The 18,128-nt window shown below is 46.0% G+C and overlaps 1 protein-coding gene across 1 annotated transcript in view; it reads right to left on the bottom strand.

The window, feature by feature from the left end:
* Positions 1 to 15,602, bottom strand: part of LOC8038546 (stAR-related lipid transfer protein 7, mitochondrial) — a 42,419-nt gene extending 26,817 nt beyond the window's left edge. Inside the window, exons 1-3 of the mRNA XM_040205973.2 lie at positions 14,946 to 15,602; positions 13,507 to 13,820; positions 12,412 to 12,461 (exon numbers count right to left, since the gene is read on the bottom strand). Coding sequence (XP_040061907.1) covers positions 12,412 to 12,461; positions 13,507 to 13,820; positions 14,946 to 15,409 — 828 coding nt within the window. The 5' untranslated portion in view covers positions 15,410 to 15,602. The remainder of the gene's footprint in view (positions 1 to 12,411; positions 12,462 to 13,506; positions 13,821 to 14,945) is intronic.
* Between the last annotated feature and the right edge of the window lie 2,526 nt (positions 15,603 to 18,128).

The raw sequence follows: 18,128 nt of genomic DNA, 5'->3' as shown, positions 1-18,128 counted from the left end.
GCGAGACTCGGAGTGCACGCGATCTGTGGTATCAGTTACCGCTTCACATAGTTTGTAATGGCGGCTCACCCCCTACCCCTCCGTGCTTATCACCAATATTTAATAAAATTTTACTGTTGCATCGCCCACTCCACATTTTTCATCACTTTCCCAACCCCCCGCTGACACTTATGCCCAGGCGGCGGTGGAAGAGACGAATGAAATGGAATCTCCATTCACGACAGCGGAATTCCTGGCGGCACTGGAGCAAGGTCGTGTCAACAGCGCCCCCGTCAAGGACGATATCACCTGGGCGATGATTCGCAACCTTCCGAAAGCAGAGAGGCTCAGCGTTCTCAAAGCCATCAACGGCTGGTGGACCAAGGGCCATCTCTCCAATGAACTAACAGATGCGGTGGTCATACTGATTAGCAACCCACCAGAGCTATCCAGCCTCCGCCTTGTATCGCTGATGCCCATTTTGTGCAAACTAATGAAAATTATGTGTCAATAGACTGACCCACTACCTGGAAGGAGTGTCTACTTCCCTCCCGGGCAGATGGGCTTCAAGCGGAACCTGAGCATGCATGACAGTCCCTTTCCTCTGAGAAGACTGATCAACCCTCGGCGGGGCAAACGCAAAGCGCATCCTAATTACGTTCTGGTTGCGGTCAATCTTAAGAAGGCATATGATACGGTGACCTATGAAGCGATTATCGACGGACTACAAGAGGCCTACCCAAGAAGACGGAAGCTCAGGAACTTTGTGAAAAGCTTCCTTGAACACAGGATGTTTGAAATCCGATCGGAAAGCAAAACCCCCCGTCTCTTCCTCAGCATCACCAGAGTCCCACAAGGTACCATAATCTCCCCATTCCTCTTCAACGTGGTAATGCGTGGTTTGGTCAAGGAAATCCAAGAGAAAACTGAAGTTTGTCTGACGATATACATAGATGATATCTCCTTATGGACGGAAGCTACGGACTTCCCAGACATGGACTCCATAGTCGAAGTCATGCAAGAGGCACTAGACATAATGGAAGCATACCTCCACCACACAGGAATGAGCATCTCGAAACTCGAAAGAGAAGACCCAATATCTCCTCATTGGAGGCACGAATGAAGTAAGAGTGAAAGTTAATCGTAACATAGGCAATACGCTGCTCACAAGACCCGAGCGACATTGGATGCGTATCCCTGGCATCCCCATCAGCGGGAAGGGCAGCGCGGCAGAATAGATCCGCCAGTTGACGCAAACATGGAAGAGAAAAGTGCAACTAATTAAAGGGGCCCTGTAACAACTTTTTGACTGATTTTTAATTTGCACCGATCCTGAGCGCACTGAACGTAGTACCTTAATGAAACTTTTCTTTTCTCAAATTCCGCTTTATTTTAAAAGTTATAGGCAAATTAGAATTACAAAAACAAGCAAAAAATAACCTCCTTCATGACGTCGTAGGTCCTGGCTTGGGTGGCCATGAACTAGAGGAGGGACAGTGAGCTCATCGAGCGCATACGGCTGCCGCACTCCGTGTCGACGGCTCGAGAGGGCGCCACTCAAGCATGTGTTAGATAGGCTGTATGAAGCGGCCGGTCAGGGTGTCTCGCATTGCATTTGCTGCACGATTAAAGACTAATTCGGCATAACACTTCATTGGCCGCAAACAACAGCAAACACGCGGTAAATATCAGTTCAGAACAGGAGCCACTTCGCGCTGCCATACCGCCAAATGGCAAAATCGCCAGCCAAGCCTGCGCCGAAAGCCTTCGGAACGCTCGGAACCGTTCGGATCCTCGAGCCAGTATACGACTGCAGCGCCGCCGCGTACATCCGGGCCCTTTCTACGCACGCCGTTCGTCGGTGCCTCATCCCGCTAGCCCTTTCTAGTATGCGCCGTTTTTTCCGCCGCTTGGTGGTGGGTATGTCGACGGGTCATTTCTTGTTTCCGTATTTTATAAACTGCATTTGTTTCTTTTCTGATCTAAAATACTGAACAAAAACTACTTTCATGCATAATTGAAACGGTTCGCGACACTTATATTTTGTATCTCGACAAAAAAAAAAAATTTTAGCGGTTCTGACCAGTAGTAAGCCCAGGACCAAAGACGTCACATATCGCACGCTTTCGCCAACGCGGGTCGCCCTCGTAGGTGGAGGAGGTTTCCGCGTCGTCCGGTTAAAATATGACTCACTGATATTTAGTTACTCTCTCCGTGCCCGCTGCCTTGCCCGAACCCCAAGAGACCTGGAAACCGCAAAAAAGGTAGACTCTTAAATATGATTGCAGGGCCCCTTTAAGGAGGATTGCCATGAAGTTCGCAGGAGACTCGAACCAGATAGCGCGCACTGTCGTACAGGCCGTGTTAATGACAAAGGCCAGTTTCAGAGCAATGTGTTTCTGTCTGACAAGAGCCCAGCAGGTGAAGCTTGAGGCTCTGTACCAAACAGCACCTCAGGTGATCACCAGACTGCCGCGAAATACTTGGGTGGAGAAGTTGTACCGATATGCAAGACTCCCTCCCCTTGGGGAAATTTTGCGGGACCGAACTCAGGGAGCTGAGGAGTGTCGACTCTTGTCCATACAAGGGCAACAACTCCTACATATGGAAGACACCACACACGTGGACTTCCTGGTGGCGATCACTTCTCACAAAGTACCGTAGAGAGACGTACAGGTAACAAACTGCAAACAGAGATCAAGAAAGACAGCAGCAGCCAAGTACGCTGATCAATGTACTACGGCGGCCACGGCAACAGAAGAGCTTGAGCCAGACCCACACGAAATCCGCACCTTCACAGACGGCTCGTGGAACCCAGCGACCCAAACCGCAACGGTTGCGATGTATGCAGAGGATGGTCAACAATCGAGCAAGAAATATCAACTCGAAGAAGCTACATCCGAGCTAGAGCTCTGAGCCATCATGCTTCGTCTACAGTGGGCAAGGAACTCGGATTTCAGGGCAGATACGGAACGGATCTTGGTGTACATGGATTGCAACAAAGCCATATATTCTCTACAGGGCCCTGTCCGAGTTGGCAATAATCTGCAACTAACTTCTCATGGACAGAGACACAGCGGTTTGGGTCCGCTGGGTCCTGGGCCACTTCGGCAGTAGAGGTAACAAAAGCAGCTCACAAACTTGCGAATATGACACACACTTCCCACCACCCGGAGCCTGTAGTGCAACTACATGCCCTCAAACACAGTCCGGAAGAAGAATGTAAACGACTGAACGAATTCGACGACAGGAACTAAAATCCCACATTCCTGCCTTGGAAAATCCCTTACCAGCAGGCCTCCCATGAGGAGCCCAAACGCTAGTCACAAAGGTCCGCACAGGTTTCGCCATCACGGATAACATGAGGGACAAGTGGCAGCAACACCATACAAAAAGAAAACAGCAACTTCTACCAGATCCACAGTGCACAGAAACTGCGGAGCCTTTTCGCTGTGCTTCATGCAACAGTAAATGTAGACCCACGGTGAAACACTTCATTTCGGAGTGTGCGGGGCTCCAATGCGTACATGTGCAACGCCTACAACCAGAAGCGACGTCCAATGAAGTTTAGATTTCTCCTAAGACGCACAAGAGACTCTTTTCACATTATGGCGGTTTGCTTGCGAGGTCATCATAGTGAGGCGAACAACTCCCTACCCCATGCCCTGCTAGGCCAAGGAGTCATCCTTAACCAAATAAATTCATTCATTCATCTCTTCATTTTGGGCGGGCGTTCTTTCGGAACTTTAAAGTAGACGTTTTGTTCAAGTTCTGAATGTTGCGATAAAACTGTGAATTTTTAACTGAGTTAGAAGAAACCAAGCTTGTCATTTAATTCAACACACCAGCAGCATTTTATATTTGAAGTTTATGATTATTAGGGCTGGGCGTCGATTAAAAGTTTTAACCCGATTAATTTCCACCATTTAATCGACCAATTAATTGATTAATTGGTCTCATCTATTTCTATACATGATACGATATTTAAAAAATTGAAATTATTTTTCTTTTATTTGGCTTTGCTGAATATGTGATAAACGGCGCAATATACAACTTGGATTATGAATCGATTTGATAAGCTATACACGGATGAAAATTGTTTTGTTTATGATTTTACTAACCAATGGGTCATTCCACGGAGCGAATAGCAACCCAAGGAAAAAAAGCATGTCTCTTCTGCTCCTTCTTCTTCGACAATAAAGCGAGCTGACGAAACATTCTGCTGTTACTCGGTTTTGTTAACTAACATAAGGAGCTTGCTTCCTAAACGTGACAATCTGTATTCTCTTATCGATTCATTGGAAGCCGATTTCGTTCTTCTAACCGAAACGTGGCTGACCCCCGAGGTTCATGACTTTGAAATATTTCCTTCCAATATGAATTATGCAATATACAGATGCGATAGGATTAACAGAAGGGGTGGGGGAGTAGTGATAGCGATAAACAACCGCTTGTCATCATCGTTAGTGGTTACGGCGACTGGCTTGGAGATGGTTTGAATTCATATTTCATCACCTTCAACACAGATACTGCTTGGCCTTTGCTACAGACCACCTGATATGAGTAGAGATTTTGTTCCTTTATTACACGAGTGTCTTAGCAACTTATGCTCAAAATTTCCCAAAGCAACTCCTATACTTCTCGGAGATTTTAAGTATCCCGCCATTAAAGGAGCGGTGCAACGATATTCAATTGGAATGTTTTTCGCTTGACACGAGCTTACTGGTACACCTGGGACTCAAGGATACTCACACGCAACGCCACTGGCCAAGAAACTTCTTTGTTGCGGTGTAATTTCAAGCACAAAAGCGATCATTTTCATTCAATCTCTCCTTTGCAAAATTTGAAGACGTAACGTGGGGATCGCAGTACACCCAAGTGACGATATTTGAATGCGGTTCATAGATTGGACCCGAGCATTGCGTGGGCACTCGACTTGGACTCGTGATAATTGCTAGCTCAAGAAGCATTCGGGTAGTGACCCCTGTCCAATCGCTGCAACGACGACAACAGCCGAGCCATAACAATGTCTGGAACTCAGCGCGTGTCCTGCGCTTTGCCAACCCCAGCGCGTGGCTATGATCAACACTGGCGGCTTATAATCGGCTCCAGATCACGTGGCCGCTTGTTCTGGCTGCGAGTTGAGGGGGTGAACGCTGCTCGTTTTTCTTTAATTTTTTTCTGGGACTTCTATTGCGTGGGGTGAAAAACGAACGCGTGTTTCATAGGTCATTAACATTAGGGATCCATTTTAAGCGGTATTTGCGCAAAGTACAAAAATTGTTGCATCGCTCCTTTAATTGGGACACCTTGTCTACCAGCAATAATGAATCAAAACAATTTATGGATATGTGTTTAGATTTCAACGTCCAACAGCTTATTAATCAACGAACAAGAATCGCTGCTCAGAGCAGCAACGTACTGGACCTTTGTCTTTCTACAGATCCTAGTATTATTAATAACCTTTCATTACTTCCTGGGCTCAGTGATCACCTCATAGCACATTTTAATTTTTCCTTCCCTATTAAACGCAAATGCCCTCACCAGAAACAAATTAGAAATTATAATAAAGCTGACTACACTTCAATTAACGCAGAATTGGAAATCTTTTATGAACAATTTTGTGAAACATTTCGCTTGTGCACAGTTGAACAAAATTGGATCCAATTTAAAAATAAGTTATCCTTTTTAGCCCGGAAATACGTACCCCTGGTTAATATTAAAACCGACGGACACAATCCATGGTTTACTAAAGCAATTAGGAGAATAGGCAACAAAAAGAAGAGGTTATTTAAAAGAGTTAAGCTATCACCCGCCAATAAGGAAGCACGGAATAAATATGAAGAATGTGAAAAATTATACAGGCAAGAAATTACAAAAGCTAAATCGAAATTTTATGAAAACGACCTATTAAAAGTATTGTCTGATAATCCTAAACAGTTCTGGAATATGATCAATCCTAGGCCTCTCACCCCTCTCGCTTTCACTAACATCGAAGGACTGGCTTTAACTGACAAGCAGTGTGCTGATTGCCTAAATATATATTTTTGTTCTGTATTTACCAACGAAAACCTTAACACTGTTCCGAAGCTTCATATTCCATATCATCCAAAAATGGAAGCGATTACTATTAACAAGTTCGGTGTCCTAAAAACTATCGAAAATCAGAAACTTACCTCAAGTACAGGGGATGACCTCATCAATTCCAAGATTCTATTCAACACCAAACACATATCATCTCTCTTCCTGTCTGACATTTTCCGTGAATCCCTTGCTTCTGGTTACATTCCCCTTGATTGGAAAATCTCCCGTGTCATCCCTATTCACAAGTCCGGAGACCGAAATTCACCTCTCAATTATCGCCCCATATCGCTCATTAGTATCCCATCCAAAATTATTGAACACATCATATTTTCAAATGTCATAAAATACATTGAGTCCAATAACCTTCTCAATGTTAATCAACATGGATTTAGGAAAGGACTATCATGTGAAACGAAACTCCTAGAATTCGTACATAACATTCACTCTAACCTTGAACATAAAAAACAAGTTGATGCCATCTTTCTTGACTTTGCAAAAGCCTTCGATAGGGTACCTCATAATCGTCTTTTGACCAAACTTCATTATTTTAAAATTGATCCCCTCATCATCGCCAGGATATCACAATTTCTTTTTGGTCGCTCTCAATACACCGTCGCAAATAACTCCGAGTCATCTCGAACTGACGTAACATCAAGCGTCCCTCAAGGAAGCGTACTCGGACCACTTCTTTTTCTAATCTACATTAATGATCTCCCTCTCCGTGTCTCTTCCACCATCCGCCTTTTTGCAGATGACTGCGTAATTTATCGCACAATCACGAATACTGACGATCATTCATCCCTGCAAACCGACTTATCATCCATTGCTCATTGGTGTGACACGTGGCAGATGTCGTTGAACTTAGATAAATGCAAAGTGCTAACCTTTTCTCGTATTTTGTCACTATCTTCTTAAACCTACAATATTAACGACACTGTACTGAGTAGTGCTTCATCCTACAAATATCTTGGTCTTCATATAACAAGCAATTTAACATGGACCACTTATATTAATCACATAATCGCTAAGGCAAATGGCACACTGGGTTTTCTACGAAGGAACTTAAGACTCGCCCCCCCTAAAGTGAAACAGATCGCATACCTAAATTTAGTCCGCCCCAAGCTAGAGTACGCTGCATCCGTATGGTCCCCGTGGCAGAACTATCTTAAACGATAACTTGAAAGTGTGCAAAACAGAGGTTTGAGATTTATTTATTCTGATTATTCTTTTTACACTAGTGTTTCTGGTTTGCTAGAGCGAGCGAATCTTCCTGAGCTCGCTTTAAGGAGGAAGATATCTCGATTGACGCAGTTTTTCAAGATCTACCACCACAACCCTACGCTTAGAAAAATTTTACTCCCACGTCCCATTTCGTTTTTCCCAAGACTAGACAACAGCTGTAAAATAGAGCCTATATTTGCCTCCACCACCTCCTACGCCAATTCTTTTCTTCCTTTGACAATATTAGTAGAATGGAATGCTTTACCTGATAACATAGTTACAACCAGAGGTCGGCATTTTAGGTCGCCCTCACTCACCCTCACCCTCACAGCCACACTCACCTAAGCCCCTCACACACCCTCACAGCTACACTCACATTCAGCCCCTCACTCACCCTCACCCTCACAGTCACACTCACCTTCAGCCCTTCACTCACCCTCACTGAACCTCACGGCCCTCACGCACTCACGCCCCTCACTGCCCTCACGCCCCTCACTCACTCACCGCCCTCACGCCACTCACGGCCCTCACGCCACTCACCGCCCTCACGCCACTCACCGCCCTCACGGCCCTCACCGCCCTCACGGCCCTCACCGCCCTCACGGCCCTCACGCACTCATAGCCCTCACGCCACTCACCGCCTTCACGCCACTCACCGCCCTCACGCCACTCACCGCCCTCACGCCCACTCACCGCCCTCACGCCACTCACCGCCCTCACGCGCCTCACCGCCCTTGCGGCCCTCACACCCCTCACGCCCCTCATGCACTGATGGCCCTTACGCCACTCAGGCCAGCTTCAGATAGGGCAAATTCGCCCAGAAACCTTACGTCACAACACCAGCAACACGGGCCGCCCGCGATCACACGCAGCAACCAATTGCTGCAATTTGCCATTGTCATAATAAAATTTTATTTTTCTTGCACTATTTAGACACAATTACGCGTTATAAACGTGTTTTTATGCATTTAAATCTCGTTAGGAATACTAATGCACCTTTCTGAAACAGTTTATTTCCAAAAAAACGATCGATTTCAAACCAGAATTAAGTCTTTCGGTGTCATCACCACCGGCACGAGGTATCACATGAAAATTTTGCGTCCCTGATTGGATGCAGCCGCTTCAAACGCATTCGAATTGCTCCGAGTTGCTTGCTTATTCCGAGCCGCACCCGATCTCAGCAATTCGTGTCGATCTAGGGAAAACTAGAGAACAACCCGCCATTAACACCAAAATTGCTGAGAAAGATGCTCGATCTGAAGGGGGCCTCACGCAATCACCGCACTCATGGCCCTCACACACCTCATGCACTGACCGCCCTCACGGCCCTCACGCCTCTCATGCCACTCACTGCCCTCACCGCACTCATGGCCCTCACACCCCTCACGCACTCACCGCCCTCACACCACTCACGCACTCACGGCCCTCACGCCCCTCACGCACGCATGGTCCTCATACCCCTTACCGCCCTCACGGCCCTCACGGCCCTCACCGCCCTCACGGCCCTCACCGCCCTCACAGCCCTCACTCACCCTCACACTCATGAATTTTCCTGGTTCAGAAACTCACTCACCCTCACCTCACCTGTGAAGATGAGGGTGAGTGAGGGTGAGTGAGGGCCCTCATGAGTGAGGTTTGCCAAGGTATGGTTACAACTAACAATGTGGACGTATTTAAAAAGTTACTAGGTGAACATTTAGATCCCTGTGCAAATAATGCTGAGTCTTAACATGTTAATATCGTGCCCTTCATTTACTTTTTTTTTGTGTTTATTTGTATTTTTATTGCTGCTCACGGGTTTGTATTACTATGTTCTATATTGAAATGTTCAGTTTGTCATTCATTGTGTTCCTGCTCACGAGCTTGTATTACTGTTTTTTACATTTGTAGCGGCCCCCAGCGAAGCGCGAAAGAAGTGCCCGCGCGATCACGGCCTCTCTCGGCACTCGAGACAAGACAGACATCGAGGAACAACGGCACCCGCAAGATCGGCTCGTCACGTCTCAGATTTAACATAATGTAAATAGTGTAAATAAATTAGTTGAAGCTCAGTACGCTTCACACTGAAACTTTTAGTGTCCCATCCCTTGTGTAATGCACTGTAACGGGGCCTTCAAGGTATTATGAAATAAATAAATAAATAAATAAATCTCGATGAGTAGTTAAGAACAGTTCAGACACCCACGCTCACAGAGCTGCATGAGGCAAAGAGGTTCGTTGATATTCTCGGGCAAGAGCGACCTCCTTTTATTGTTCACAATTGTCGCTGCTACCCTACACAAATACTCGAACAGCGTTGAAGTGGCCAGGATGCATGTAACCTTCTACACCCCCCCCCCCCCCCCCCCCTGTCTGGAGTTACAAATCTCACCCCTACTGTTTATTTTAGGCTAAAATTTCACTCAAAGCTTGACCTTCATACAGGTGTACTCGTCATAGTCTTAGTGGTGAAAGCATTTAATTTTTACTTTCTTTTGGTTCGACACAATTTTACCGATTAACGGGTTAAAATATTTAATTGCGATTAAAACATTAATCAATAGGTTAATCGATCAATTTCCCAGCCCTAATGATTATGCAAAATCAGAATGCAATCAATAAATATGCTTTCTTAAAAATTCACATCAACTCGTGAAGACTACTCATGAGCATCCATTTGCACATTACTTAAAATTAAGGTCATTTTGTTTTAATTTTATTTATACAGACTGTGCACTTGAACAGTTGGAGTTCTATACAGGGGTAATAACTAAGCTAGGAATTTTGCATATAAATTAAACCCATAGTTCCACCTAGCTACGCCAGACATGCAATGTTATGCCGCTGTAGTCGAAGGGGTGACATGGCTTCGTCAGACACCTACTGCCTTTAGCCATGTCCCCAAGACAATGTTGTAGTCTTGAATAAATTATCTTGTGTGTATGTATGTATCTAGCATACTTTTTTTTAAAGATCATCTCACCATAGCTAAGTATCCTTTCCTAAATCTTTCTTGAATTTGCAAACAAAATCACGAACAATGATGCACACAACTTGTCAGGATGTCATATATATTAGTCGCCAATTTATTTTGACTTCTACTGCAAAATCCCCACACCAGCATTTATGCACATGCACCCTCCGGGTCTGAAGAAAAGCTTTTTTTTTTCCTTATCATGCGGCCACACTGCGGTGTAGCGAAATATGCAGGTTTGCAATGTATTTGCCACTCCAACCTCATGCACTTAATTCCCAGTTTTCACATTTAGGCTGCCAGGCTGCGGCAGTTTTCGCTGCACACTTGGATAGGTGGCAGCTTCCCGCTTCTCATTCACATTTGAGTGGTGTCACCTCCCCTGTAGTTGCAGAAGTCCCATTCTTGCAGTACATTAGTGCACAGTGAGAAGTTCAATCAATGGAGCTAACACACCCAAACGGACCACAAACAATGACAAATATTGCGGAACTCCCGAATAGTCTCAGTGCAAGATATGAAGATCAAATCTAATGGCATGTTACTCGAATTAATAATCTAAAATATTAAGATGAGCAACAAGCCCACTGCAACGATCTAGAAGTGAAATAGTGCCTTTCAGTATTGCTGGCACTATGCTGGCACTATTTCTTCCCATTTCGGTGAAATGTAGCAGGAAGTAGCACGGTGTGCAGTTTGCCACAAAAGGTGCAGTAATCTCATCATTGTGCCTGATACACTGGAGAGAGGTCAAATAAAGGTCGTGGGGTGCAAGAAACGCCACGGACAGCCCACAGGCGGTCAACCCAACAGGTTAGCTGATGACCAGGTAGACGTGTGGTGAAAGAAGAAAGAACTAACAAGGGAAGTCGGGATGGCTCGGTCATAGTTGGGAAAACAAATGAGTGAGCACACTTTGAAGAGAAGGGGGAACAAAGATCTGGAGATGGAGAAGGCAGGGACAGGGAGAGAAACTATGAGGAAAGCAGAAAAGTCAAGACAAAGAGAGACATGAGAGAGTGTAGCCTGGATTCATGCAACACCTCCTAGGTGGCTGCAGTGCTAGACTTTCTACATCGCCCACTGGAGGCCAGCACAAATCGAACACGAGCGCTGTGTCAGCGTTCAGCATGTTTGATCAGTGAGAACGGAGTCCCAGCTGAATGCTGATGAAGCACTCATGTTCAATCTGTGGGGGCCCCTGCTAGGTGACGTAGAAGCTTCGGCACTACGGCCTCGCTATCAAGGGGTGTTCATTGGTGGGATTACAATGGCTTAGGTGTGAAAAAATTAAGAGAAGAAAACACAAATAAACACACGGAGCTTCTCCTCAAAAAGAAATATGAGGGTTACTCAAAAAGTAATGCCCTACATTTTCTTTCTTTTTTTTTTCATCCAAAAGTAAAGATAATTTTATGAAAATTTACAGGTTGCAACATTGATGTTTCCTTTATTCATGTTTATAATTTTATTATCATTGCATCTGACACGCATCCCAAACAACTAGCTGTAATTGAGTTCCTGGTGATACAGAAAGAAACTGAGAAAAAATTCTCAACCTATCGTGCGCTATCAATGGGAGTTGGGCAATCGATGAGAGTATGACTGGATGCTGGGATCAAAGAATTAAGGCCTCGAAAAGTGGAGAGACAGAACTGCACGATCGTCCACGGTCGGGTTATTGCCCCGGGTGCCGCTGACCCTCATGACGCCAGTGCATGTAGGTACTTCATAAACCAAAATCACACATGAAGGCTACACACTCCAAGAGGTAAAAATAGCAGCTCAGCAGCAACTCCCAAGTATATTTGAATTTACAAAGCATGGCACCTAACCAGACCCTTCCTGCAACTATGAGCAGCAACACGGCACTAGGCTCATGCCTGCACATTTCACTACAAGAAATGACAACACGGCAAGACCAAGAAACTTCTAAAACCATACAAGCCGGGAAACTTTCATTGAAAAAAATTACCCGACTTAAAAATTCATTAGAAACTACAACACTTTTTAGGAGCACAAACATTTTCTCACAATACCTTTATACACCTGTAAAACAATCAATATTTCCTAATCCCTTAGTTTTCATGCATTAGAAATAATTGTGAAAAATTTATCAAATGAATATGTCGACTGCAGTAAATAATTAAAGTAAGAATGCCGAGAGCACATACCTGGACGCTGAAAAAAGCCCTCGCAGGGATGTCATAGAAGGTTCCAAACACTGCACAAACAGAAATAACCACCACATACGCCTCATAAGAGAACACTGAAGGCATAGGCAAGCTGGTGAACTGTCAACACTGCAAAAACCTGAGATCGAAGTAGCACAGTAAAAGAGCAGAGCGTACAAGGACCTGCATGCATCGCCCTTTCCTGTATTTTCTCGTACCTGGGTTTAGGCAAAAGTAAACTGGTTGTGCTGGTTCACTACGTAGGTTGATGCAGCAACCATATAAAAAAAACAAGCTGAGTTTGCATGCAATACCATGTAGCATTTTCAATTGACAATATGACCTTTAAAGCAACACCAAAGAGCAGATTTAACTGCAATTAATAACATAAATATAAAATGAACATTAGAGTTCAGCTATCAGACATGACGTGACACAGCAGCTGCATAAATAAAGGCTAATTCACAGGGCATGATGTCAAAAAATTATCATAGATCTCACTGTGGGATCTTAGGCTCGAACTTCATTGCACCAACAATGAAAGCTTTCTCTGAATATGGCAACTTGACCAATTGTCACAGCTGTGTACAGGCCCATCTTTTAATACCTCGCTTGCTCAAATCCATAACCTGTTATACTTGAAGTGCATCCAAAATGCCTCCCAATGATAAGGTAAATAGAAACAAACACAAGCGATAAAGCAAAGAACCATTTCCATAACCGCAGCATTCACAAAAAATATTCTCGAAAAACTCTTGTGCTGCGAGTAAAGCAAGTTCCATCAAATTTTAACAGACAATCAGTGAAATCAAGATACACCAGAGTATACCAAGGCACTACTGCCAAGCGACAAATGCAGCTGCTTTGACCTCTGAAAGCAAGATTCTATATAAAAAAAAAAAAAAAAAAAAAAAAAAACGAGGAAACTACAGAATTACAAACCTAAACATTTTCCATTATACTCAACCTATAGAAATGTGCAATTAGCCTCTCTTTTTTGTTTTGCTTACACTATTCCCACATTGCATCGGCAAAGCAGCAAACCCTTTCAGATTTTTTGAGACACAAAAGAGGACACGAGAAGGAAGTTGTCACCCTTGTATTCGTAGCCCGAGGTCTCTGGCATCCAGCGCCTCCAGAGGAACATCTTGCTGTTTTCCACCACGGGCTCCCAACCCTCCTCACGCAGGTGCGCTTTGAATGCCTCGGGGTGCAGGGTAGGCTCACTGCAGTTGCCAGCCATGTTGGTGCATGTGCTTCCATTGCCATGTTTGCTTCCATTGGCGCTGTCACTGCCATTAGCATTGTCGCTCATGCAGCCGCTGCCGTTTCCATTCATGTTCCCATTTGCGGCAACACCATTTGCATTGCCACACTTCTGGGAAAGAATTTCGAATTCGGCTATGCACCTACAGGACCAAAAAGTGAGGAAGTGGAAATTACTCTGAAGCATTACCCATAGGTGCCACACTGTTTGAATAATGTCGGGAGAACTGCTTTGACTGGAAGTCGACAACGGACAATTCCAACAGACGTTTCCAAATTGTCAAGTCTAAGTTGCAACTCTTGGCGCAAGTAAGCAAGTTGAATGCCAGGCACCATGACACTCGAGATGGCCAAAAGCCAAAATACCCGTTTCGAAAACAAGGGGAGGCCTTTGACCGCTGCTGTCTCAGTGTGCATGCATATGAATGCATGAAAAAGTACAAACTCACAATGCTATTTTTTCTCTCACAAACGCGTGGAATAGGGAATACAGGTTCAGATGAACACACATTTCACTAAATGGTTGAAACACCAAAGGGAATGCTCAGTTTGTAGGTACACACACAGCCGAAACACAGAGGAAGGCAACCAGCACATGCTGGAGGCTGGAGTTTCAAACAGAAGGCACTTTACACATGCCCTCGTCATCACCTCCTCCTCCTCCCCCCTTTTAGTCATTCACTTCAAATCTTTCATACAGACAGGGCGGGTACGCGCACCTACAAACGCAGCATACACGTTGGTGTTGGGTGCGAGATCGCAGCTTCATTTTTGCGATACCACGTAATTTCTCTGGTCAACCGCTTTTCGGAGCTTTTAGCGCCACCCAGCATTCGTCGAGAAATGTTTTAACGCCTAGACATGCACCGCCATGAACGCAGTGCGCGCAGAGGCGGCTTGTAGGGCACTGCGCGAGCCGCGGCCTCTCGACTAGCTCAAGCGTGCACATACCTGTTACAAACGTTCCCGTTTTCTGTGACTCAACATATGTATTACATCGCATTGCGTTTCGCCCGGTGAGCTCAAGTTACAGCCTAACTTAAACTTCTGCTCGCTCCACTTTGTATTGTTTTTTTTTTTCCTTTCTCGAGAGAAAGCACCAAATACGTTGCGAAGTCGTCCGTAACTGACAAGAGACATGAGCAGCTTTCACGACGCTTCTCTACAGGCGACAAACCGAGGGCACGGTGCCCCGTAAACAGCCGCAAGTGGAGGGCAAAGAGGAGGGGTGCTTCGCTGCAGATAGCCGGCGCCATGAGGCTCCTCACCGCTTCATCTCGCTGTCCGTGATCCGTTCTTGCTCCCACTTGAAGAGCGCGGCGCCCAGGAGGAACGCGAGAGGCTTCTGAGGCCGATTCCTGAGCCTGTCGAGGAACCTGAAAGCCAGTGTCTTGAGCGTCTTCTCCGTGTACAGACGACTGTAGAGGTTCCATATCTGGTTGGCTCTCCGCATGCGATGGGCCAGATAGAAGTTGCACTGCTTCGCCAGGATCTCGCCTAGGATCACGAGTCGCTCGTTCACCTCGGCCGTTATGCGCTGCCACAGCTCCTTTGACAGTCTGCACTCAAATCGACTGGCCGCGAAATCGCGAGCGCAGAGGTTGCTATGCTTAAAGAGTTCGCGAGTGACGATGTTTGCGGCGACCGATCTCGCCGTGATCGCGTCGGAGCGCGTGTGCGTGTTCGGCCTCAGGGGCCGGCGTAGAACCGATATGACCTGGCCCAGGAACATGACTCTGAAGAAGCGGTGTCGACGGTTGAATCGGACCGAAGCGAAAGCTGGAAATGTGCATGCAACTCGTCACATATTCGGACGAACTCCAGTCTTTCCACGCCGTTTTGTACCCGCAACGTCGCACACAAGAGTCGCACACCGCGCACACTGCGAACACACTGCTCCAAGTCCGAAGGAGACCGGAAGTTACGAAAAGGAAGCGTTTGAGCAGCTAATGAAAAAAACCAACGCTGTGAAAAACACACGTTTTTGTTTTATTTATTTCAAAATAGTATATCAGTCTACTAACTTCTGAGTATATTCATTACTCTTGTAAAATATATTATAAAATGCTGCTTATTATCAGTTAAAAAAAAAAAAGAAAAAAAAAGCCCGTGCTTTTCCGGAAGTGAGCGGAAGTGCAGGGGCTCGAGAGGCTGCGTGTTTGGAGCAAAAGCTGGAACAGCAGAGAACGTTTGTTTCGTTTTGTCGCGCTCCGTCCTTCGGTGCCTGTCGCGCGCCTACGCTGGCACACGTGGATATTTGTGACACTGATCGTGCGATTTGTGCGCACATAAGGTTAATTAAACACGTCAAGAAGTGTATGGGTGTTTTTTTTTTATTATTATTGGGCAGCGCTAAATAAATCACTGCGAGACGCGATAACAAGACGTTGCTCGTTTTTTCGCATTTTACACAGAGGAGATTACTGGCGATCACCTTACCGTTGAGATTTGTTCTCTGAAGTAGCACTTTCCATTACACTTAATATTTTGGTGAGAGTCAACTGCCGGATCCACCGCTGTGCAAGTGCGTCTTCTATATTCGCGTTTCTGTTTACATGTATTAAATGAGCCCCGTGTCTAGTTGTTTCGCTTTCGTTCTAAGGGAAATGCTTGCTTGGCTACAATTAAGGGAAATTTGGCACTCATGCTCATGCTTAAGTTCGTCTGCTTCTTGCGCAGGGAAAAAAATCCCGAACCAAACTCAATAAGCGTGAATCTGTAAGTAGAACCAGTGAGCAAAACTGTCGCCTCACTCATTGGCGCTATTGGAAATGCTGCAGAGAAGCCACACTGTGGGGGAAGATACACAAAATTTCAAAGAAGCCGACTTTGGGGGTAGCATTTAATGAGCACCAGTGTGCACTGTGATGTATCATTGGTATCAATGTGCAGAGAGTTCACATTGCTCATTACGACCAATAGTGTCATGTGGCAGAGCCATATCGAGGGAAATATTTGCAAACCGTGTATTGCAGAGAAGTTAACTCGGTGCAATACACGACATCGATTTCCTAGATTTCCAAAATTAGTCAAAAAAAAAAAATGCGGACGTTTGTTATGTTAGAAACCGTAATAGACCAGAAATTTATTACGGATATATCTAAGTCGGTTTCTTTTATTACATGTGTAAATTGCATGAGCCATCCATGCCGGCTGTCTTAAAAATTGCAATTCGAACATGGAGAATAAATATGTAATTGAAAGTTTCGTTTAGTTGCATTCTCTCTTGAGCACTGTTAGGTGTCAACGCCCAGCCTTGACTCTCGGGTAGCGTGGCCACCTCGCTGGCGTCCAACCTTTCTCGCGAACGACGTCCGAGCCAGTCAGTCGGGGAAACACATCGGGAAAACTTAACAGGTTTATTCCAGAGCGAAATATCAGATCGAAGACGACCGTCCGACCGTCCCTCGAACGGTCGGGTTTTTAGTTGACACCTGAGGGAGAAGAGGAGTCCGTGGGCGGCGCCTCCCCTGAAGCGACCGACGGCAGTCGGACCTGTGGTCGGACCAGCGAAGCTCTCCCACAAAGGGAGCTTTACGTTTGGGAATGGCAAGACGACGATTATCCCCCACACTCCCAATCCTATAATGGGGTGGGGAACAGTTCCAAGGCCTGCACATTGGCCGCTGGACGGCCCCTGGCTCGTTTCCCAGCAGACAGCCGGCGCCTCCCCTCCCGCCACCGTGACGGATAAGCACCCTGACTACAGCGGCGGGCGGTGTCCGCCGCCGTAGAAGCCAGACGCCTTGACGGCTCATAACATAACAACCCCTCGGCCCTTCTCTTAGTGGTAGAAGTTAATTAATGCCGCTGTCTCGACCGGCGGCAGCGTGGCAGTCGTTTTCGGTCGGTGGCGTCGGCGTGGGTTTGCGGCGGTGGCTTCGGCGGCGGCGTGCGGCCATTTTGCATCGGCTACGTCCAATTGGCGCGAAATTTAAATTCGAAAGGGCCTGTACGTCCGACGTAACCCAAGTTACGTCCAAATCTCCGCATTCCCTAGGTTGACGGGGAAGAGAGAGAACAGGGCGGGGGAGGGTTAGGTCTACGCGTTTCAGTACTCCGTCCGCATGTAACGTCCGCAGCGTAACATTGAACAAGAAAGCACTTCATATTTTTTTTTGTAAAAGGACCGGTTTGTCTACATTGGGGACCTTCAGTAAACCCAACGTTACTAAAACACTTAGTTGGGAAACTGCCATAGAGACTTATCTGAAAAAGTGCACCCCGATCTGTCCTCGAGAACCGAGCTAATGACGAACACAACGCCTCCATTTCTCCCGCAGCAGCCACTCGAGGAACTGTACGTTACCTCTATTTTGGCTTTAATCGGCTATTTTGGAGCCGAAACAGATACAGCGGAGGAGGTTACAGGGGTGCTACCCCCGTCTCCCCAGCGGACGCGCCGCGTCTTACTACAAAAGTTAAAATGCACCTACGTCGGGACGCGCTAC

This window comes from Ixodes scapularis, unplaced genomic scaffold, assembly GCF_016920785.2.
Source record: "Ixodes scapularis isolate PalLabHiFi unplaced genomic scaffold, ASM1692078v2 PGA_scaffold9__187_contigs__length_104089568, whole genome shotgun sequence".
Taxonomy (NCBI): domain Eukaryota; kingdom Metazoa; phylum Arthropoda; class Arachnida; order Ixodida; family Ixodidae; genus Ixodes; species Ixodes scapularis.
Note: the sequence above shows the minus strand (reverse complement) of the source record. Positions and strands in the feature narration are given on the sequence as shown.